This window comes from Rhincodon typus, unplaced genomic scaffold (assembly GCF_021869965.1).
Source record: "Rhincodon typus isolate 14 unplaced genomic scaffold, sRhiTyp1.1 hic_rhity00001096, whole genome shotgun sequence".
NCBI lineage: Eukaryota > Metazoa > Chordata > Chondrichthyes > Orectolobiformes > Rhincodontidae > Rhincodon > Rhincodon typus.
Genome location: NW_025966734.1, coordinates 1770 through 24819, shown reverse-complemented (window position 1 = coordinate 24819; position 23050 = coordinate 1770). Strand labels below are relative to the sequence as shown.

The window sequence follows — 23050 nt, the reverse complement described above, 5'->3', positions numbered from 1 at the left end:
TCACACACCACTGACCCAGTTACTTGCCTTCCTACTAAGCAATAAAAGTGGCCGATTTGCTAACTGGAAAACCAGGTCAACCTGCCTGATTTGGGAGGGGCTTCATTTCCCTTGGGCAGGAGGGGGTCCAAGTGGTGTCACTAAATCCCCATAGCTTGAATCCCATGACATCTGGCAAAGCCTTCTCATAGTTCCTACCTTTGCAAGGTAGGGGGTCCAGCAATGATCTCCAGGACCCAGAAGCTGTCAGCCTCTGGTCTGCAACTTCTGGTGGGGAGGGACTTAGAATATCGAGGCTTGTGATTTGCTGAAATCTCACTGGCCAGCTGTTGGGTGCCTGATGTGAGCTTCATCTGGCAAATGTGGTATGGGGATGGGGAATTAGTCACCTCTGAAGATTGCTGCCCCAACTCTTGATCTATGGAACACTAAATCTTGACTGTTTTTCTTGATTTATTAAGTGCGATTCGTTGGTCTAGGGGTATGATTCTTGTGGGGGGTGGCACGGTGACTCAGTGGTTAGCACTGCTGTCTCTCAGCACCAGGGACCCAGGTTCGATTCCAGCCTCGGGTGACCGTTTGTGGAGTTTGCACGTTCTCGCCGTGTCTGCGTGGGTTTCCTCCGGGTGCTCTCGTTTCCTCCCACAGTCCAAAGATGTGCAGGTTAGGTGGATTGGCCATGCCAAATTGCCCACAGTGTCCAGGGATGTGTAGATTAGGTGGGTTAGATGTGGGGAAATCAGGGGTGGTGAGAATGGGTCTGGGTGGGATGGTCTTCAGAGAGGCAGTGTGGACTTGTTGGGCTGAATGGCCTGTTTCCACACTGTAGGGATTCTATGATACCTTTTTATCTAGGAAATGGTGTATAATCGCATGGTAACTGGTTGGCCATAGCAAACTGGTCTTAATTTATTTTATTAATCTGAGCCCTTGATCCAGGGCACTTTAAAGGATTATTGAATACTTGAAAGAAGGAGGGGGGGGGGTGCATTTTGCAAACTAGTCTTACTCCATATTTCAGAGAACCAGGTAACTCAAAGAGCCCTTTGTGTCATCATGCCTGAGCTGCTTCTTGAAAAGATAATCAACTTAACCCCAGTTTTTTTTGTCCATTCCCATTTAAAACACATTTGAAAGTTACTATTGAATCTTTCAGTACTACCCTTTTGCCCTTTCAGGCGATGCATCACAGGTTATCGTTATTCTGCATAGAAACAAAATCTCTTCCTTAAATCGCTGTCCTATCGTTATTGATCTTCATAACAGTGGAAGCAGTTTCTTCTTTTTTAACATTTGCCTGTCTGTTTAAATTTCCCATGGACTTTGTGACCTCCTGGAACTGATTCCAGCTTCTCATGATATCAATGTCCCTCATGTCTGGCTTCATTCTAGTGAATTGTGTGTACACCTTTTTCTAGGCTCTTAATGTCACCTTTGAAAAGTGATCACTAGAATTCAACATAAACCATTGGTTAGGCCTCAGCTAGAGTATTACCAGGGAATGACATAACTTTTTGCCCTGTTGAGCACTGGCCAAATCATAAAACGTGATGTGGGAGTAGCTACTCCCACTGATCTCCAGTTCAAACAGTCTTTTCACGACAGTTCTAAACCAAGCAGTTCAGTGATTGCATAATTCCAATGGTGGAAATTCATTTCACTTCCTCAGTTTGGTTCAGTAACTTCTACTAGCTTGCAAAATAATTGGGAAGGAACACCCATCTTGTGCCATGAAGGGATATGTTTTGTGATCTAATCAGAGGTATTTAGAAAGTTGTTGGAAATAAGCAGTATTGGAGAGATTTGCAATCAGGGTGTGAAGTGGAATAAGAGTGATGTGTTATGCAACAGTGTAAATTGCATCTCCCACAGAAAAAATCTTAAGTAATCTAGAAGTGGTAACATGTAAACTTACGCTAACAACCTGATGATTGTGCAAAGACACACCTGTCATTCATTTAGTCACTGGATCTATCCTATTTGACTACTACTTCTAAATATTATACAGGTGGGTACATCTGCTGTGTGCTGTTGCAGTGCAAGAGGTACGGTTTGTGAATGTTGCAGAACGCAGCCCTGTGGATGTCAGTCCAATACCACCACTACGCTGGAAACTGGTATGGAATCGTAAAATCAAAGTAACTTAATAAAATTTAAGTCGCAAAAGCAAAGTTCAAATGTACATTGGGAATTAATGCACTAATCAACTTCCTGTACTGTGCAGTGCCCCAAACAACCTTTTTAAATCCACAAAGCTGTCTTTTCTTTTTCTTTTGCCATGATGCATTTGGTTTACTCACCGTTACCTATATAAATTGGCCAGCATTATGCATTTCAGAATTCTGTTTTTAATGTGTTGTTGGGAAATAGCTAAGCCTGCATCATTACCTGTTCCTAAATTGCCTTTTGAAGGGAGTGGTGAGCTACCTGAATTGCTGCAATCAGTGGGGTGTAGGGACACCACAGTGCTGTTAGCAAGTTCCAGAATTTAGATCCAGACACAGTAAAGGAATGTTGATGTAGTTCCAAGTCAGGAATGTGTATGGTTTGGAGGGGAACTTGCAGGTGGCAGTGTTCTGTGCATCTTACACCCTTGACCTTCTAGATGATGGAGGTTGTGGTAGAGGTAGAGGTGCTGTTCAATTGGAGGAAGAATATGCCGAGCCACCTAAAAGCCATGTTATCTAAGCAAGATAACAATTTGATGTAAATTGTTTTCAGCTATGCTAAAAAGATGGTTATTTTATTGGTCACAAATTATTTTAAAAGAACAGAAATGTGCAGTAGTTGATGACCAACAGCCTTCTGAGGAAGAGTCACTGGACCTGAAAAGTTAACTGCTTTCTCTCCACAGACTGTTGAGTTTTATTCTAGCAATTTGTTTTTGTTTTTGTTTCTGTTTCTGATTTCTAGCACCCAGTTATAGAATCGTAGAGATATACAGCACGGAAACAGACCCTTCAGTCCAACTCGTCCACACCAACCAGACATCCTAAATAAATCTAGTCCCATTTTGCCAGCACTTGCCCCATATCCCACTTAAACCCCTTCCTGTTCATATACCCATGCCTCTTAAATGTTGTAATTGTACCAGTCTCCACCACTTCCTCTGGCAGTTTATTCCATACATGCCCCCCCCCCCGCGTGAAAAAGTTGCCCCGTAAGTCTTTTTTATATCTTTCCACTCTCACCTTAAACCTATGCCCTCTTGCTTTAGACTCTCCTACCCTAGGGAAAAGACCTTGTCTATTCACCCAGTCCATGTCCCACGTGATTTTATAAACCTAAATAAGGTCACCCCTCAGCCTCTGCTCCAGGGGAAATAGCCCCATTCTATTCAGGCTCTCCCTATAGCTCAAACCCTCCAACCCTGGCAACATCCTTGTAAATCTTTTCTGAACCCTTTTCAAGTTTCACAACATATTTCCTACAGCAGGGAGACTGGAATTGAACACAGTATTCCAATTGTAGCCTAACCAATGTCCTGTACAGCTGCCACATGACCTCCCAAATCCTATACTCTATACACTGACCAATAAAGGCAAGCATACCAAATGCCGCCTTCACTATCCTGCCTAGCTGCAACACCACTTGCAAGGAACAATGAACCTGCACTCCAAGGTCTCTTTGTTCACCAACAATCCCCCAGACCTTTACCATTAAGTGTATAAGTCCTGCTCTGATTTTCTTTTCCAAAATGCAGCACCTCACGCTTATCCAAATGAAGCTTTATCTTTCACGCCTTGGCCCATTGGCCCACCTGATCAAGATCCTGTTGTACTCTTGAGTTTTTTTTTGTTTAATGAGAGATCATAGATCATAGTTTGCTTTGAGTTCAGAAACAACAACTGCTGAGACAAACTGATATGTAGTAGTTAACTGCTGCCCTTTATCTGAAATCAGTTCAAAAGGTAAGTTTCTGCAATTTTTTTTCCCCATCCCTTTGGCAGTTTCAAATTTTGAATCAAAATGTCATGCATCCAAGCTCCTCTTCAGAATTTGAGTCCAGGTTTTAAGCTAACATTTCAGTGCAGTACATACTGACTGTTAAGCTGAGACCCTATTTGACATTGAGTACAGGTTGTAGACAAAAAATTGCAGAGCAATTTAATAAATGAAATAATCACTTCTTCTGGTCTTAAGAAATCGTATTTAAATGGAAGATATTGTTCTATGTCTTTACAACATCCTGTGTCCCTGACAACAGTTTTTCATCAACAACAACCATCACCAAATGTACTGACAGATCATTGATCTTGTTTGTTACTCCTTGTGGAACGTTATTGCATGCAGTTTTCCTGCGATGCTCCCTTGTATAAAGAGAATGTAATTGGCAGCTGTAAATGAAGACGGGAAAAGTAGTTTACGTATTTAGGTTTAGGCAAGTGATATCATCTTATCTGGATACTTTCAATTATTCAATCGGTCCATCTGTCCTTCCCATAAGCATATTTCTTTTTTGATTTTAATTCATCTTAATTTATTTACTTCACTTTTTAAATTCTATTTATACCTCCCTTTCCCTCCATTTTTCATTGTTTTATTAGACGTAGCTTTGGATTAAAAGTGCTACAATTTCATAATCTGATTTTCGATGATCCTTTACAGAAGATGAAGAGAGCTGCTTTCAGTTGTTAGAAATGTGGTGAGATTTTGAATCATCAGTACAAAATCAAGGAACAGGAGTATCAAAACAATTTCTTATTACTCTCCTGTTTGCCAAAAAGTAATATGTAGAACCAAATAAAGTTATTGATGGTATGGATATGTGTGAAAAAAACAAAGATGGTGCAAATAAAAATAAATTTCTAAAAATAAATTAATTTATAAGTTTACATTGAGTGTAATGCAGATGTGAGTTTGTTTCTGAGGCAAATTATAAAGTGCACTAAAAATGTGTCTGGTATACATGTAAGCAAATTGACCAGTGTTACCCAAATACGCCAACCTTGCAATTGTGTGCTTTATCAATGATGTAACTGTGATCCTTTCAGAAATGCTTCTACTGTAAGAAACGAATGAAGAAGACTGGTGGTTGCTGTGTGCAATGCTCGCATGGCCGTTGTCCCACTTCCTTTCATGCGACCTGCGCCCAAGCCGCTGGTGTGATCATGCAGCCTGATGACTGGCCATTTGTAGTCTTTATCACTTGTTGCAGGCACAAAACACCCAACCAGGCAGAGGTAGGCTATGTTCAAGAGTAGCAACTGTTAATTCATGCTCAATGGATTGATTACTCCACACTCCCTACTTGTCAAATAAATTTATGTCCAGCATTGTTTCCAACTGTATTTGAGGCAAAAGGAGGGAATGCAATGTTAGTTCATTAGACTAATACCTTTAATTGTAGAATTGTCTTTTGAGGATACTCAGTCTGCATTATCCAGTTTCAAAGAATGAGATGTATCTTCATTGGAAACGTACAGAATTCTTACAGGGCCTGATAGTTTGGATGTGGATAATGTGTTTCCCCCCCACCTAGTGAGTCTAAAACCAGGGGACATAATCTTACAATGAGTGCTAGGCCATTTAAGATGGATGAGGAGGAAAGTCTTCATTGAGGATGATGAATCTTTGGAATTGTCTAACCCAGAAGGCTGTGGAGCATGTTTAAGACAGAAATTGATAGATTTCTGGAGGCTAGTGACATGAAAGAATATGGAGATCATGTGGGAGAGTAGCATTGAAGCAGCTGTTGGGACCTGTTGCAAGGGTATCAGTAGGTTTATTGAGGAATTTAGAGGTGACAGACAGTGAGCCTAGAAAATGCATGTGTGTGAGAAAGAAAGAGGTAAACTCCATGCTAAAGAGAGCTGCTGTTAGCTATTTGATTAAAAGAATTGAACTACACGAGTTCTGTATATTTGAAGGACAGAGAAATCCAAGAACAGTTGAATAGTTTTGCGTTGTTGAGTCTCAGAAGAAGCCATGTTATTAAGGGTTAAGTGCTTCAATCTGCGTATAGATTGGGCAAATCAAACTTAGTAGCAGTACTGTAGAGGAGGAATTTTTGGAGTGTATACAGTAAAGTTCATGAATCAATATTTTGAAGAACCAACTAGAGAAAAGGCCATCCTTGTCTTTGTTATTGTGTAGCAAGGAATGAATAGTGTGTGGCCTCTTGGGAAAGAGTGACCACAAAATTAAAATGGAGAGTGACATTGTTGTTTCTGAGACTATGGCCTTGAAGTTCAATAAAGAAAATAGCAATGGATGAGGTGTGAGCTAGCTGCGATAAATTTGAGTATTGTTGTTTAAGAGAAGGACTGTAGCTCAATGGCAAACATTTAAAGAGCACATGGACAAACTTCAAAAATTACTTCTCCCAGTCTGGTGTAAATATGAAACGGGAAATGTGGTCAAAGGCAGGCTAACAAAGGAAATTATGGATAGTATCAAATCCAGGGTAGAGGCATTATAAATTGGACAAAAAAAACTTGAGGATTGAGAACCGGTTAGATTCCAGCAATGTGAGGCAAAGACTGATTTGAGAGGGCAAAAATAGAGGATGAAAGTAAGCTTGCGGACAACATACAAACAAATAGTAAAAGCTTCTGTAGGTATGTGAAGAAAAAAAGGATTAATCAAGATGAATATAGGTTCCCTATGGTCAGAAACAGGAATTTAAATGGGAAATCATCAAGATAGACAAACTAAATAAACACTTTAGTTGTGTCTTCACAAAGGAAGACACCGATAACTCTCAAAAAAATGGTGTGGTGGTGAACAGAGTCGAATGGAAAGGAGGAATTGATAAATATTAATTTCCCCAACACCATTTCCCTACTAACCAGATTAAAAGCAGATAAATCCGTAAGGCCTAATAACCTTCATCTCGCAGTACTTGAAGTGACCTAGAAGTGGCAGATGTACTAGTGGTCATCTTTCAAAATTCTATGGACTCTAGAACCATTCCTGTGGATTGGAGGGTAGCTGATGTAACCCCGCTACTTAAGAAGAGAGGCACAGAAAATTAGAGAATTACAGACTTGCTAGCTTGACATAGCAGTGGGGGGGAAATGCTTAACTCTGTTATAAAAGATGTAATAGCAAAGCACCTGGAAGATAGGACAAAGTCAGCATGGACCTATGAAGGGGAAGTCATGCTTGAAAAATCTGCTGGAATTATTTTTAAGGATGTAACTGGTAAAATGGATAAGAATAAGCCAGTGGCTTATCTTTATCCATTCAGAAGGCTTTCAGTAAGCTTCCACATAACGAATTAGCATGTAAGATTCAAGGACGTGGGGTTAGAGATCATGTACTTAAACAGAATGAGAACTGAAACAGGTGGTCTGGCAGTACCTGTGGAGAGAAAGCAGAATTAATGTTTTGGGTCTGGTGACCCTCTTCAGAACTGGACCCATAACGTTAATTCTGCTTTTTCTCTACAAACACTACCAGACTTGCTGACTTTTTCCAGCAGTTTCTGTTTGATTTCCAACGTGTGCAATTCTTTGGGTTTTTTCTATTCAAATTGAGAATTGGTTCATGGACAGGAAGCAAGAGTAGGAATGGATGTCTTTTTCCAAGTGGCAGGCAGTAATGAGTGGGGTTCTGTGGGGATAAGGGCTTGAACCTTGCCAGTAAGCTTGCAGATGAGACAAAGATGCGAGGAGGATGTAGAGAAGCTTCACTGTGATTTGGACAAGTTGAGTGAGTGGGCAGATACATGGCAAAGGCAATATAATGTCAATAAATGTGATGTTATCCACTTCAGCAAGAGCAGATAGATTAATAATTGAATGCCAATAGATTGTACCCCATGAGACCTGGGTGTCCTTGTACACCAGTTGCTGAAAGTAAACATGCACGTGCAGCAGGCAGTGAGGAAGGCAAATGGTATGTTGGCCTTCAAAGCAAGAGGATTAGAGTACAGGAGCAGGAATGCCTTGCTTCGACTGCATAGAGCCTTGGTGGAACCACCCCTAGAGTATGATTTGGTGTTTTGGTCTCCTTTTATCTGAGGAAGGATGTTCTTGCAACAAAGGTTTACCAGACAGATTCCTGGAATGGCAGGATTGACGGACAGGGAGAGACTGGCTCAATTGAAACTATATTCACTGGAATTTAGAAGAATGAAGCGGATCTTATAGGAACCTATAAAATTCTAACTGGAATAAATAGGGTAAATGCAGGAAGGATGTTCTCAATGTCCACGGAGTTCTAAACCAAAGATCACAGTTTAAGGATGAGGGGTATGTCTTTTGGGACAGAGATGGGGTGAAGTTTCTTCATCCAGAAGGAGGTGAGTTTATGGAATTCTCTGCCACTGAAAACAGTTGAAGTCAAAACATTGAATGTTTTCAGGAAGAAGATAGATACCTTTCTTGAGGTGAAAGGGATCAAAGAATATGGTGAGAAAATTAGAAAGGGTACTGTGTTGAATGATCAGCCATCATTGTATTGAATGGCAGAGCAGGCTTGAAGGGCTAACTGTCTCTGAACTGCTTGTAGTGCAGTTGCACTTTTTTTTTTAAAAATGTAAGCGGACCGAAACTGAACAAAACTCCAGGCATGGTCTCTCCCAATGCCTTGTACAACTGGAGAAAACTTTTTTTCCAATCCTTGAATCTCATTGGCTATCTGTTCTCCCAGGTCCCAGATACCCCACTTCCTTTGGTGTATTGTTGCAACTTTGCATTTGAGCAACTTTGGTAATTTTTGATCTCCGGAATGAGGAAGTTATTCTCTGAGGCTGTGTAAATTAGACCAATATTTTCTGTTTAGAAGAATTAGTGATCTCATTGCAACTTAGAATCTGAAAGGACCTGACAAAGTTCAGTCAAAGAAGTTGTTTCCGTTGGGGAATTTGCAACGCTGGCATGGTCTCAGCGAAAGGGACCAATCATTTAGGATGAGATGAACAGAAATTGACATTTTTGGTGTCTACAGTAGACAGATGTGAAGAGGAGGTTGAAAAATGGAGTTGAGCTCGAGATCTGCCTAAATCATATCAAATGGGCTGAGTGGGTTCAACAGTATGTTTACCATTTTTAAAAAAGTAGGAGCCATTTGGTCCTTTGAGCCTGCTGTAACATTCAATAAGATCATGGTTGATCCAACTTTGTCACGACCACTTTCCTGCCCTTTACCCATAACCCTTGATTTTCCTCTTCTGATAAAGAATCTATCTATCTCTGCCTTAAATATACCTAGAACTCCCCCACAGCTCTCTGTGGTAAGATGTTCCAAAGACACTCCATCCTCGAATGAAGAAATTCCTCCTCATCTCAGACTTGCATTAGTGCCAATGGGACCGTGATCAGATCGACAGTGGAACGAGGAGTGGCAGATGGAGTTTAATTTAGATAAATGTGAGGTGTTGTATCTTGGTAAAGCAAATCAGGGCAGGACTTGTGTAGTTAATAGTAGGGCTCTGGGGGATATTACCAGGTAAAGAGACCTAGGAGTGCAGGTGCATCATTCCTTGAAAGTGGAGTCGTGGGTAGACAGGACAATGAGGAAGGCTTTTGGCATGCTTGCCTTCATTGGTCAGAATATCGTATAGAAATTGAGATGTCATGTTGCGGCTGTACAGGGCATTGGTGAGGCCTCTTTTAGAATACTATGTACAATTCTGGTCTCTTGCTATAGGAAGGATTTTCTTAAACTTGAGAGGGTGCAGAAAAGATTTACAAGGATTTTGCTGGGCCTGGAGGGTTGAGTTATAGGGAGAGCCTGAATAGTCTTGAGCTTTTCTTCCCCTGCAGTGTCAGAGGCTGAGGGTTGACCTTAGAGGTTTAGAAAATCATAATGGGCATGGATTGGGCGAATAGCCAAGGTCTTTTTCTGAAGGAAGGGGAGTCCAAAACTAGGGGACAGAGGTTTAAAGTGAGAGGAGAAAGATTTTAAAAAGGACCTCATGGGTAACTTTTTCAAACAGAAGGTGGAGCGTGTATGGAATGAACTGCCAGAGAAAGTGGTGGAGGCAGCATTTGAAAGGCATCTGGATGGGAATGTGAATAGGAAGGGTTTAGAGGGATATGGGCCAAATGCTGGCAAATGGGACTAGGTCAGATTAGGATGGCAGGTCAGCGCAGATGATTGAAGGGCCTTTTCCTTGCTGTATGACTCTATGACTCTGTATTGTTAATATGGTATTCAAAGTAGCTTCATATGCTATTGAATATTTTACATTCAGAATGAATGAATAAAAACTATGTTTTTAGAAGATTCTGATTTTACTTTCCACAGCGTGCCAAATTAGCTTTGAATGATATTGAAATTGGGCAAAAAGTCATCTCAAAGCACAAGAATGGACGCTTTTACCAGTGTGAGGTGGTAGGATTGACTAAAGAAACATTCTATGAAGTGAATTTTGATGATGGATCCTTCAGTGACAATTTGTATCCAGAGGATATTGTGGTAGGTGGGAAGTTTTTCCAATACATTTCTGAAAAATATTTTTGCCTGAAATTTAATACAATTTTCATGACGTGTAAAGTTTTTAATCTGCTGTTCGCACAATTCTCATATCACTATAATGAATCAGCATCTTGAATTGTTTACTGAAAATTTTCCTGATGTCTCAATAAATATTGGGAATTTTTGAGTTTGGTCATAAGCAGGTTTCTGTGGTGCTTCTATTCAGCTTTTGTATTATTATCATGAAACTACTACACCGATAACAATATTAGGTGGGTGTCCATTGTACCTGTTTCATGCCATTGAAATGAAGACAATTCAATGTTCTTCCACTGAAGAATATTTTGATATAAATGTTGCATTATAATATTACTTTTCACCTAATGCCAATTAAATTTACATTGTTCTAAAGTTGAACCTAGACAACTCCACTCGGGTAGAAATCTAATTCTTGTATTTGCTGCTGATTTTCAGAGCCGGGACTGCCTTAGTTTGGGACCCCCTGCAGGGGGAGAGGTTGTACAAGTGAGATGGACTGATGGTCTGGTTTATGGGGCCCAATTTGTAGCATCACATGTTATACAGCTCTATCAGGTATGAAATAGGGTATAGTGTATTGTGTGTACAGTAATAAGCCTTAAGTATTAATGTTTGTGTGTGTTTCAACCTTTTGGTGCTCAGGATAGTTATTGTGGAATACTTTGGTGTCTAGTCCAAACTAGTCATTTGGATTAGAAATAAGCTGCAAAGCTGAATTCGTGTGAATCATTTTAAGCAGTTGACATGCAACGGATATCGACTGTATGTGTTGAGATTGGTGACATTCATAGAAAATACTTTCTCCCCTTGGCTAGACAGCACCCTTTAAATATTTGTCAAACTAATATATTACATGGTATACCTCCTTTAAAGCAATTAGTTCAGTAATTCAGATCTATTTATGTAAGATTAACATTGGATGCTGAATTTTTGACTAAAGAAAATGAGTTGTGGTCAGAACAGGTTTTCTGAACTTTTTTGTTCCCAGTCCCTTGGTCCTTGATACAGAAACTTGGCACATGCACAAATACGTGTATTATAAAGCAAGTATTCAGAAGTGAAAGTATGTTATATGTGGCTTTCCGTATGGAGAGGTGATGGCCTAGTGCTATTATCACTAGACTATTAATTCAGAGATCCAGATAATATTCTGTGCACCCAGATTCAGATAGAACTTGAATTCAATTTAAAAAAAGGTCTGGAATTGCAAGTCTAATGATGACCATGAAATTGTTGATTGTCCAAAAACAATCTGGTTCATTAAAGTCCATTTTTAGGGAAGGAAACTGCTGTCGTACTTGTTCTGGCTGCATGAGACCTGAGACCCAAGACCCACGACCCACATCAATATAGTTGACTCTTAACTGCCCTCAGGCAGTTAGGGGTTAGCAACAAATGCTAGTCTAGCCAGAAACACCCATATCCTGTGAATGTCTTTTGTTTTTAAAATCTCTCTTGTTTTTGTACATGAATTACAGGAAGTTAAAATGCAGGTCTGGCAAATAACTAGGAAAGCTTTTATGACAAAGTGACTGCAGCATAAGAATGAAGACATTTTGCTGCAGTTGCACAAGGTTTTGGTGGGACCATACCTGGAGCACTGCAGAGCTTTAGTCTCTAACTAAGGAAGAATATAGTGACTTTAGAAGAAGTTCACTAACAATTTACTAGGTGGATTCCTCGGATTCAAGGACAAGAAATTAAGTAGATTGTCTTTATTTCCCAAATTCTTAAAAAAAAAAAAAAATTTAATTGAAATTTAGAAATTTTGCAAGGAACTTGGCAAATGTTGAAAGGATGTGCCTGCTGGCAGTGGAGCCTTGAACTAGGGTAAGGTCTATCATTGGGGGAAGGGTAATTACAATTCTGTTAGGTAAGAATTGGGTAACATAAATTGGGAACAGATGCTGTCAGGGAAGAGCACGATTGAAATGTGGAGTTTGTTTGTTTGTTTAAGGAATGCATACTGCACGTGCTCGAAATGTTTGTCCCTAGCAGGCAGGGAGGATGCGGTTGAGTGAGGGAGCCTTGGTTCTCGAGAGAGGTCGAACGACTGGTTAAGAGGAAGAAGGATGCTTATGTAAGATTTAGGAAACAAGGAACGGAAAAGGCTCTAGAGGGATACAAGTTATCCAGGAAGGAGCTGAAGAAAGAGCTTAGAGCTATAAGGGTCATGAGAAAACCTTGGCAGATAGGATCAAGGAAAACTCCAAGGCTTTTTACACGTACGTGAGGAATAAGAGAATGACCAGAGAAAGGGTAGGGCTGATCAAGAATCGTAAAGGGAATTTGTGCACGGATCCTAAAGAGATAGGAGAAGTCCTTTAATGAATACTCTTCTTCAGTATTCACAACTAAGAGGGACCTAGTTGTAGAGGAGGACAGTGTGAAACAGGTTGGTAGGCTAGAGAAGGTTGATGTTAGTAAGGAAGACGTGCTAGGAATTTTGAGGAAGTTGAAGATGGATAAGTCCCCAGGCCTGATGGGATTTATCCAAGGATTCTATGGGAAGCGAGGGAAGAGATCGCAGGGCCTTTGGCGATGATCGTTTCATCCTCACTGTCCACGGGTATAGTGCCGGAAGATTGGAGAGAGGCAAACGTCATTCCCTTGTTCAAAAAAGGGAATAGGGATAACCCCGGAAATTACAGGCCAGTTAGTCTTACGTCCGTGGTGGGCAAATTATTGGAAAGGGCTCTAAGAGATAAGATTTATGATCGCTTGGAAAGGCACAGTTTGATTCGTGATAGTCAGCATGGAATTGTGAGGGCTAGATCATGCCCCACAAACCTTATTGAATTCTTTGAAGAGGTGACCAAACACATGGATGAAGGTAGAGCAGTGGATGTGGTATACATGGATTTAAGTAAGGTGTTTGATAAGGTTCCCCATGGTAGGCTCATGCAGAAGGTAAGGAGGCATGGGATAGGGGGAAATGTGGCAGATTGGATTCAGAATTGACTGACCCTTAGAAGACAAAAGGGTGGTAGTGGACGGAAAATATTCAACATGGTGTTCAGTTACAAGTGTCCTGGGTCCTCTTCTATTTGCGATTTTTGTAAATGATTTGGATGAAGGAGTGGAAGGGTGGATTAGTAAGTTCGCGTACGATACGAAGATGGGTCGCATTGTGGATAGTGCAGAGGGCTGTTCTAGGTTACAAAGGGACATTGATAGGATGCAGAGCTGGGCTGAGAAGTGGCAGATGGAGTTTAACCCTGAAAATTGTGCGGTGATTCAGTTTGGAAGGACAGATTTGAAAGCAGAACACAGGGTTAACGGAAAGATTCTTGGCAGTGTGGAGGAGCAGAGGGATCTTGGGGTTCATGTCCACAGTTCCCTGAAAGCTGCCACCCAGGTGGATAGAGTCGTTAAGAAGGCATACGGTGTGTTAGCTTTCATTAATAGAGGGATTGAGTTCAAGAGCCGTGAAGTTATGCTCCAGCTATACAAAAGCCTAGTTCGGCCACATCTGGATATTGTGTCCAGTTCTGGTCGCCTCATTACAGGAAAGATGTGCAGGCGTTGGAAAAGGTGCAGAGGAGATTTGCCAGGATGTTGCCTGGAATGGAGGGAAGGTCTTGCGAGGAAAGGTTGAGAGAGCTAGGGCTTTTCTCTTTAGAACGACGAAGGATGAGAGGTGACTTGATAGAGATGTACAAAATGATCAGAGGTATAGATAGAGTGGACAGCCAGAGACTTTTTCCTAGGGTGGAGGTAGCTACTACGAGGGGGCATAATTTTAAAGTGACTGGAGGTAGATACAGAGGAGACGTCAGAGGTAGGTTCTTTACTCGGAGTGGTCGGGGCGTGGAATGCATTGCCGGAGAGGGTAGTGGAGTCGGCCTCATTAGGGGCATTTAAGCGGGTATTAGATAGGCATATGAATGATAGTATAAGGTAGCCGTGGAGGTTAGATAGACCTTAGGATTAGGGTAAAAGTTCGGCACAACATCATGGGCCAAAGAGCCTGCTGTACTGTTCTATGTTCTAACTAGGGATCACAGTCTCTTAATAAGGACTTGGTGATTTTAATAAAGAGCTGTAAATCTTTGGTGTTCTCTACCCCAGTGTATTTTTGGACACAGTGAGTTGAGATACTGCAGGAAAGAATAATGTGGTCATTTTGGATTGCCAAACAGGACCAAATGGCCGCCTGCCTCAATGTAGTTGTTTTATCTGTTCATTCCTGAGTTGAATTTTTTTAACTGGTTTGACACATCATTTCCCAGTGCAACCTGACTCTATTTTGCCTATCCATTCAGGTTGAATTTGAAGATGCATCTCAACTAATGGTGAAAAGAGAAGATGTGTACACTCTTAATGAGGAACTCCCCAAAAAAGTAAAGTCCAGGCTGGTTAGTATTTCATCATTTTGCTATTACATGCCACCCACCAGAGTACACTTCTTACTTTTCTGGATCCTGCTCAATTTCTTTAACCCCCGAAAGGAAATTAATAACTGTCTAATGATTTTCCGGCATGTACAATATTTTGCCTTTATTGAAATGTGTATACTTGGGAGTAGAACACTCAGTCCTTGGAGCCTGCTCCATCATTTTGCAAGGATCATGGCTGATCTGAATGTAACCTCAGATTTGCATTTCAGCTACCCTGATAACCTTTCACCACTTGCTGAACGCTTATTCATCTACGCCTTGGATATTCAAGGTCTCTACTTCCTCCATCTTTTCAGAAAGAGAGTTCTGAAATCGCTCAACCCTCCAAGAAATTTGTCTCATCTCTGCATTAAATGTGCAACTCTGATTTTAAACAGTGATCTCTAGATGCCAATTCACCCACAAGAAGAAACAATTTTATGGAAATATTCATCCATAAATCCAGTAAAGGGAACATTGATGTGCTCTACGTTGGCCTGGCAAGAATTATTGCTTATCCCTAATTGCCCTTGACGCTGTGGTGGTATGCTGCTTTCTTGAACCATTGATTTAAAAACTTACTAGCCATACCTCCTGTATTCACACCCAAATCATTTATATAAAATGACGAAAAGCAGTGGACCCAGCTCTGATACTTGTGGCACACTGCTGGTCACAGATCTCCAGTCCAGAAAACAACCCTCCTCCTCCACCCTCTCTTGCCGTCAAGCTAATTTTGTATCCAATTGACAAACTCTCCCTGAATCCCATGTGATTTAACTTTACTTATCAGTGTACCGTGTAAAACCTTGTCAAAGGCATTACTAAAGTCCATGTCTACTGCTCTGCTCTCATCAATCTTTTGGTTACATCGTCCAAAAAACTCAAATTTGAGACAAATTTTTGATTTCCCATGCACACGGCCATACTCATTATCTCTAATCAGGCCTTGCCTCTACAAAAGCATGTAAATTCTGTCTTTTAGAATTTCCACCAACAGTTTACCCACTACTGATGTCAGACTCACCAGATGATAGTTCTCAGGCTTCTCCTTATAATGTTCCTTAATTAATAAAAGCACAATGTTAGTCACCGTCCAGTCCTCTGGTACCGTGCCTGTGGTTATAAATGATGCGAACATTTCTGCTGGGGGGCCCACTATTTCTTCCACAACTTCCCACATCATCCTGGGATACACTTGATCAGGTCCCAAAGATTTTATCCACTTTTTTTTTTTTTTTAAGACCACCTTTTCCGTCGTGAGAATTTTTTTTCAAGACAATACTATTTCCCAGAGTCCTTCCTCCAGAGGGTTATTTGATTGTCACAACTGAATGTGGCAGGACTGCAGAGATTAGATTTGATCTGTTGGTTGTGAGGTCACCCAGCTCTGTCTATCACTTGCTACTTGTGCTGATTGGCACACAACTAGTCCTATTTGGTAGCTTCACCAGGTTAACACCTCATTTTTAGATATGACTGGTGTTGCTCCTGGCATGCCCTTGTGCACTCCCCACTGAACTAGGGTTGATTCCCTGGATAGATGGTAATGGTTGAGAAGGGGATTATGCTGGGCCATGAGGTTACAAGTTGTGCTGGAGTACAATTCTCCTGTTTGCCCACAGCGCCTCATGGATGCCCTGTCTTCAGTTGCTAGATCTGTTTGAAGTCTGTCTCGTTTAGCTGGACGGTATGTGAATGTGGGACTTTGTCTCCACAAGGACTGTACAGTGGTCACTCTTAACAGTACTGTCATGGACAGATGCACCTGCAGTCAGCAGGTTGGTAAAAGACCAGAAGACAGAGGAGGAGAAATTAAGCCATTCAGCCCATTGAGTCTGCTCCACTATTCAATCATGGCTGATAAGTTTCTCAATCCCATTCTCTCATCTTCTCCCCATAACCCTTGATCCCCTTGACAATCAAGAACCTATCTATCTCTGTCTTGAATATATTCGATGACCTGGCTTCCACAGCCTTCTGTGGCAGTGAATTCCACAGATTCACCACTCTGGCTGAAGAAGTTTCTCCTCATCTCTGTTCTAAAAGGTCTCCCCTTTACTCTAAGGCTGTGCCCTCAGGTCCTAGTCTCTCCTTCCCAGCATCCACTCTGTCCAGGCCATTCAGTATTATCTAAGTTTCAATTAGATCCGCCCTCATCCTTCTAAATTTCATTGAGCATAGACCCAGAGTCCTCAAACGTTCCTCATATGTTAAGCTTTTCATTCCTAGCACCATTCTCGTGAACCTTCTCTGAACCCGCTCCAGGGCCATTACAACTTTCTTGAGATATGGGGCCCAAAACTGCGCACACTGCACCAAATGTGGCCTGACCACAGCCTTATAAAGCCTCAGTAGTACATCCCTGCTTTTATATTCAAGTCCTCTCAAAATAAATGCCAACGTTGCATTTGCCTTCCTGACTACTGACTCAACCTGCAAGTTTATCTTGAGAGAATCCTGGACTAGAACTCCCAAGTCTCTTTGCACTTCAGATTTCTGAATTTTCTCCCCATTTAGAAAATAGTCCATGCTTCTATTCTTCTTACCAAAGTGCATGACCTCACACTTTCCCACATTGTACTCCATCTGCCACTGCTTTGCCCACTCTCCTAACTTGTCTAAATCCTTCTGCAGCCTCCCCGCATCCTCAGTACGATCTGTCCCTCTACCTATCTTTGTGTAGGATGAGGTCAAGAATATTTTTCCCTCTTGTTGGTTCTTTGACCACCTCCTGCAGACCCAGTTTAGTAGCTATGCCTTTTAGGACCTGATGACCCTGATCAGTAGTGCTGCTGCTAAGCTACTGGTGGTGGTGGCTTTCGGAAATCCTCCACCCAGAGTGCATTTGCATCCTTGCCACTCTGTGCTTCCCCCAAGTGTTATTCAGCTTGAGGGAATGCTGATTCATCAGCCGAGGGTGAACATTGCATGGTAATCAGCAGAAGCTTCCTTGCCCAAGTTAAACTAAAGCCATGAGACTTCATGGGGTCCAGTCAATGTTGAGGACTCACAGCAACTCCCTCCTGACAGTATACCACTGTGCCACCACCTGTGCTGGATCTGTCCTTCCAGTGGACAGAACGTATCCAGGGATCATGATGGTGATGTCTGGGACATTGTCAGGCATGTTTCCATGAGTATGACTGTCATGCTATTACTTGAGTCTTCTGTTGGACAATCTCCCAGTTTTGGCACGATACCCCAGATGTTAGCAACGGAAGACTTTGTAGGATCGACAGGGCTGTTTCTGCCGTTGTCTTTTCCAGTGCCTAGGCTGAAGTCAGGTTGTCTGTCCAGTTTCACTTCTTTCTTGAGACTTCGTAGCAATTGATACAACCGATTGACTTGCTAGGCCATTTCAGAGGGCAGTTGAGAGTCAGCCCCATTGCTGTGGCACTGGAGTCACATGCAGGCCAGATGAGGTGAGGACGGCAGATTTACTTCCCTGAAAGACATTAGTGGACTCATCCAGGCAAGTAAAGGATATTCCATATATTTCTGGCTTGTGCCTTTTAGGTGGCAGACGGGGTTTTTAGAGTCAGAAGGCTAGTTACTCCCTACACGATTCCAATCCTCTGACCTGCTGTTGTAGCCACAGTTTATCTGGATAGTCCAATTCAATTTCTGGTTAGTGGTGTTCCCCATGATGTTCATAGTGGGGATTCATCGATGATCATTGAAAGTGATAGGGCCTGGGACACTACCCTCAGGAGCTCTTGCAGTAATGACCTGGAGCTGCGTGGAGTGACCTCTAACAACCATAACTGTCTTCCTTTTTGCTGTGTATGACTCCAGCCAGTGGAGACTTTTCACTGTGATTCTATTTTGGGGTTCCTTGAAGCTGTACATGGTCAAATGTGGTCCCCTTGACTTGGAATCACAGAGTCCCTACAGTGTGGAAGCAGGCCATTCAGCCCATCTAGTTCACACTGACCCTCTGAAGAGCATTCTCCAACCCCTTGCCCTATCCCTCTAACCTTGTGTTTTCCTATAGCTAGTCTGCCGAGCCTGCATATCCCTGGGCACTATGGACAATTTGGCATGTTCAGTCCCCCTAACCTGCACATCTTAAGACTTCTCGACTTCAGTTTTGTAATTTGTGTTTGAACCAAGGCAATAAAGAGGTCATGTCCTCAAGGACCTTGATGAAACCCAAACTGAGCATCAGAGAGCAGGTTATTACTGGATAGCACTGTTTAAGACTGCTTCAATCGCTTTGGTAATTGAGAAGACTGGCTGACAGGGTTGTTCTGTTCTGTATATTGTACAGATTACAGTTTCCAAATTAATGTGTAGATGTCAGTGTTATAGCTGTGCTGGATTAGCTTGGCTACAGCCACAGCAAGTTCTGGAGCACAAACTTCAGGGCTATTGCTGGAATTTTGTCAGGGCCCATAGCCTTATGATAGGCAGTACATTCAGCCATTTCTTGATATGGTCATTGTGGAGTCAATCGAATTGGCTGAAGGCAAGCATTGTGATGCTAGAGATCTCCAGAGGAGGCCAAGATGGATCATCCACTTGGTACTTCAGGCTGAAAATTGTTGCAAGTGCTTCAGCCTCCTCTTGTACTCCCCATCATTGAGGATGGGATGTTTGTGGACTCTGTTCATTCCGTGAGCCCTAATGAGGTGGCCAAGTACAAGTCAATGTCTTTCTTTCTCCCTTTTAAACCACCCCTGCCCCCCTCCCCCACCAAATAAATTGTGGTTTTTAACTGATGTTAAAACTATTCACTTATTGTTATTTTCACTTGTGAAGGAGTAATACTGTATGTGAACATTTACCAAAGTTCATAGTTATATATTATAAAATTCCAGTGTTTTATTTGTGAAAACGAGTCAAATGAAGATCTTGTCTTCCTTGCCCCACAGTGAGAATTTCACAAAGCTTTAAAAATGACATGTCTTGTTTGTTTTGCAGTCTGTCGCATCTGACATGCGATTCACTGGAATTTTTGCAGAAGAAGAGGTTGCTCCGGTGACCAAGCGACAGCGAGTTCTGAACTCCAGATATCGTGGGGACTATGTTGAGCCATCTCTCTACCGTGCAATTATGGAATAAAATTGCTATAATTACAGAAACTGTTCAGAACATGACCTATGGAAGCCATTGTGACAGATTTTGGTTTTCATATCTGGTTGTATTGTAGATACGTCAAAGCAGTTGAGGTGCAGCTGAATTCTAATCCCTTTGGTGGCAAAACTACCAAGGGTACCTCGTTATTCGCAACACTCCCATTGAACTTGAATATTGAATATCATGGGATTCAGCAAAGCTGTTTTCAGGCGTTTTTTTGCTCATGCTCCGGAGTCTTGCATTTTAAACCGCAAACTAATCAGGATCGAGGAATGCCTTTAATGGAGTCTTCAGTGGGCTAGAAATAGGATTGCAAAAAAAAAGTCTTTCGGTTAGATTTCAACACTAACATCCATGTTCAGAATAAAAAATGCATTTACATTTTAATATTGCTGATCCCTGTTTGGTAAATGTCATTAACATCTACATTCAACTACCAGTTGAAACCTATTGCATACCTGGTCTGTTGAACATAAAAGTACTAACTTTGAAGATTGATTGACGCATGGCTGTTTAACCATAGGCATAGAAGCATTCCCTCTGTATATAGGCTGTGAAGTTCTGGAAGTTGTGAATGGGTTTTCACCATATCCAGTCATTAGCCCAAAACTAGGGCCCTCACCGGTGCTTGAGTTAAAACTCTTATCTGTATTTATAGGGGAAATCTTAACCATATAGGTTGGCTGATATGATTAGACACAAGGTTTTTAAAAGTTTCACCCCCATACCTCAAATATAGCGGTTTATTCAGTGTTCATAATGGAAATAAACAGAAAATTGACATTGAATGGTAAGTATTAATGATAAAGTAGCAAATGATTTATGAATGGCCCTGCCCAAACCAAAATCCCAGCTGCCCAAATTGCTCTTCTAAAGATGTCCCCATCTTTGTGAACCTCATGTACTGATAGACTTGCGTGCTGTTTTTACTTGTGTCACAAATTATATTTGTTTATTCAATGAATTATTAAATTTTATTCCAATATTCTTGCAAACTCAATTGCAGTGTAAAATGCTCCTTTCAGTTACGTTATTGGTTTGGTGTAGACTGTAGAAACAGACACTAGACAAATGCCACAAGATTACTCTTTATATTGAAACCATGGTGGATGTTCCCTTTGGGCCAAATACAAAGTTGTATGCAAATATTACTAGCCATGGTAGCTGGTTTAATGGACTGGCTCTTTTTGAAGTTTACTATTTCTGATATTTATTGGGTTAGATCAGTGCCATCTGCTGTTGAGAGATTTGGTAGAATAATAGAACTGAACAGGTTGTTATCTTAAAAATATAGTAAATTTAACTATTAGACCTAGAAAATCAGTTGTTCAGTGACTGCATTGTGTGTTCTTAAAGTCGCATTGCATCTAAGTTCATCAGTAAGACTCTTTGTTCAGTCTGAGCTACTTCTATTTAAAAGAAGAAATATAAGTAAATTTAAACTATTTTGAACCTGTGAACAAAAAAGAAAGTTTAATTAACCAGAAAAGAAAATGAAATGCTAGTACAAAATATATAGTTGGCAGCCATAATTCAATATTCCTTTTCTTTCTCTAAAAAACAGCAAACTTAAAACTTTCTAAACTATTTTTATTCACCTTGGTTCTTTTAAGTTATTAGTAGCATACCATTTTAGCCCATCGCCTTTGATCCTACATTTCAGAAAAATAGTTATTCTTCCAAAACTGACATGACTCCACTCTAATAAGAGCAGAATACTGCAGATGCCAGAGATCTAAAACAAAAATAATGTTTGCTGCCTGGCAGCAAGTGTTTCTCCAGCATTTTCTGTTTTTATTTCATACTTCCAGCATCCACAGTATTCTGCTTTGATTTGAAGATCTAGTTATATCCAGAACCTTGTATTTTCTGTTGCAATTTGCAAGTATGCAGCCCATGGGTCACAATGATGGCAAATATTGCTTTCTTAACATTGATTTGGATACAAGAAACATATCTGATATTGGCTTGTGTATCTTCTATTTCAGCACTTTTTAAAAAAAATTTTGTTATTCAACCCCTTCTTAAATGATCAGTCTCCTTAATGATGCTCTCTTTAGTGAAGGAGTCCTACATCTCTGTCACTTGATGGTTCTGCCACGATAGAAGACAGTCGGTGCAACCATTATAAAAGTTGTGATCTTTTTGACAGATGAGTAATTTCTCAACAAATTTAACAGCTCTTTTATACGTTTGAAAACTATTGGCTCTTTGAGTTTAATGTTACTTCACAAGTTTGCTTATTTATTGCAGCTCACCTATTTTTTTTTTTAAAAATCCATCTTCAAACTTCTTGTGGAATGATTTTGCATTCCCCACATACCCCCAATCCCATCCCCATTTCTCATCTTTTGAACATGTTTTAAATCATTGTGTCTAATCTGAGGCCTACAGTCTACACTACAACCACCTCAGGAGTCTGTACAGTAATTGATTGTATTGATCTATGAAAATGACTGTATTAGTTCAAACAAACATGAAGTTTAAATGGCTTGCTGTGATTGTTTAGGAAAATAAGACACCTTGAAATGATTTGCAGTTAATAAATGTTTTTTGTCTTTGATTCTGCTTTGTTCCAATCCAGTCTTCAGGTACACTACTAGTTCTATAACATATTTCTCTACTTGTGCTAAAATTCACTTTTGTTTTCTCTCTTTTTTCAATTTTGTCAATATCGGGGCTAATTAATGTAATTTTCCGGCAATGGGGAAGGAGAGAGGGCAAGAGCTGGGTGAAAAAGATTCCTTTAGTAAATTTATATAATCAACACTGTAACATCTGAAATAAGCACCCACACTTTCTAATGGTTGTCTCCTATGTGAGAATGCAAAATCAGAAGCTATAATTGATTTTGTGAAGGATCTATGGCTGGTATCACTGAAAGAAGTATATCTTGTAAATACCCAGCAACCTCTTCAGTAAGGATACAAATGTTTCCATGTCCTAAATAGATGTTTCTTTGACAACATTATTAGTAAAAGAGAAAATGTTGACTTGTTTTTCGGTTTCTCTGAACTAACATGAATCTAACTGAAGAGAGTTTTTCAGATTAATTTTTTGGATAAGTGATGTTCTAAGACTAACTGGGCACATTTTAGAACTGGAGCACACTTTTATAATGAAGCAATATCCCACAGAATAAAATAAACTAGCCTTGCATAAAGGAGAAATGTTGCAGCTCT

The 23050-nt window shown here is 40.8% G+C and overlaps 1 protein-coding gene across 1 annotated transcript in view; it reads left to right on the top strand.

Annotated features, from left to right (window-relative positions):
- Positions 1–22431, top strand: part of kdm4ab (lysine (K)-specific demethylase 4A, genome duplicate b) — a gene marked incomplete at its 5' end in the record, with an annotated part of 29827 nt that extends 7396 nt beyond the window's left edge. Inside the window, 6 exons of the mRNA XM_048592369.1 lie at positions 2009–2117; positions 4995–5183; positions 10198–10368; positions 10843–10962; positions 14673–14765; positions 19713–22431. Of these exons, the coding sequence (XP_048448326.1) occupies positions 2009–2117; positions 4995–5183; positions 10198–10368; positions 10843–10962; positions 14673–14765; positions 19713–19853 (823 nt within the window). The remainder of the gene's footprint in view (positions 1–2008; positions 2118–4994; positions 5184–10197; positions 10369–10842; positions 10963–14672; positions 14766–19712) is intronic.
- Between the last annotated feature and the right edge of the window lie 619 nt (positions 22432–23050).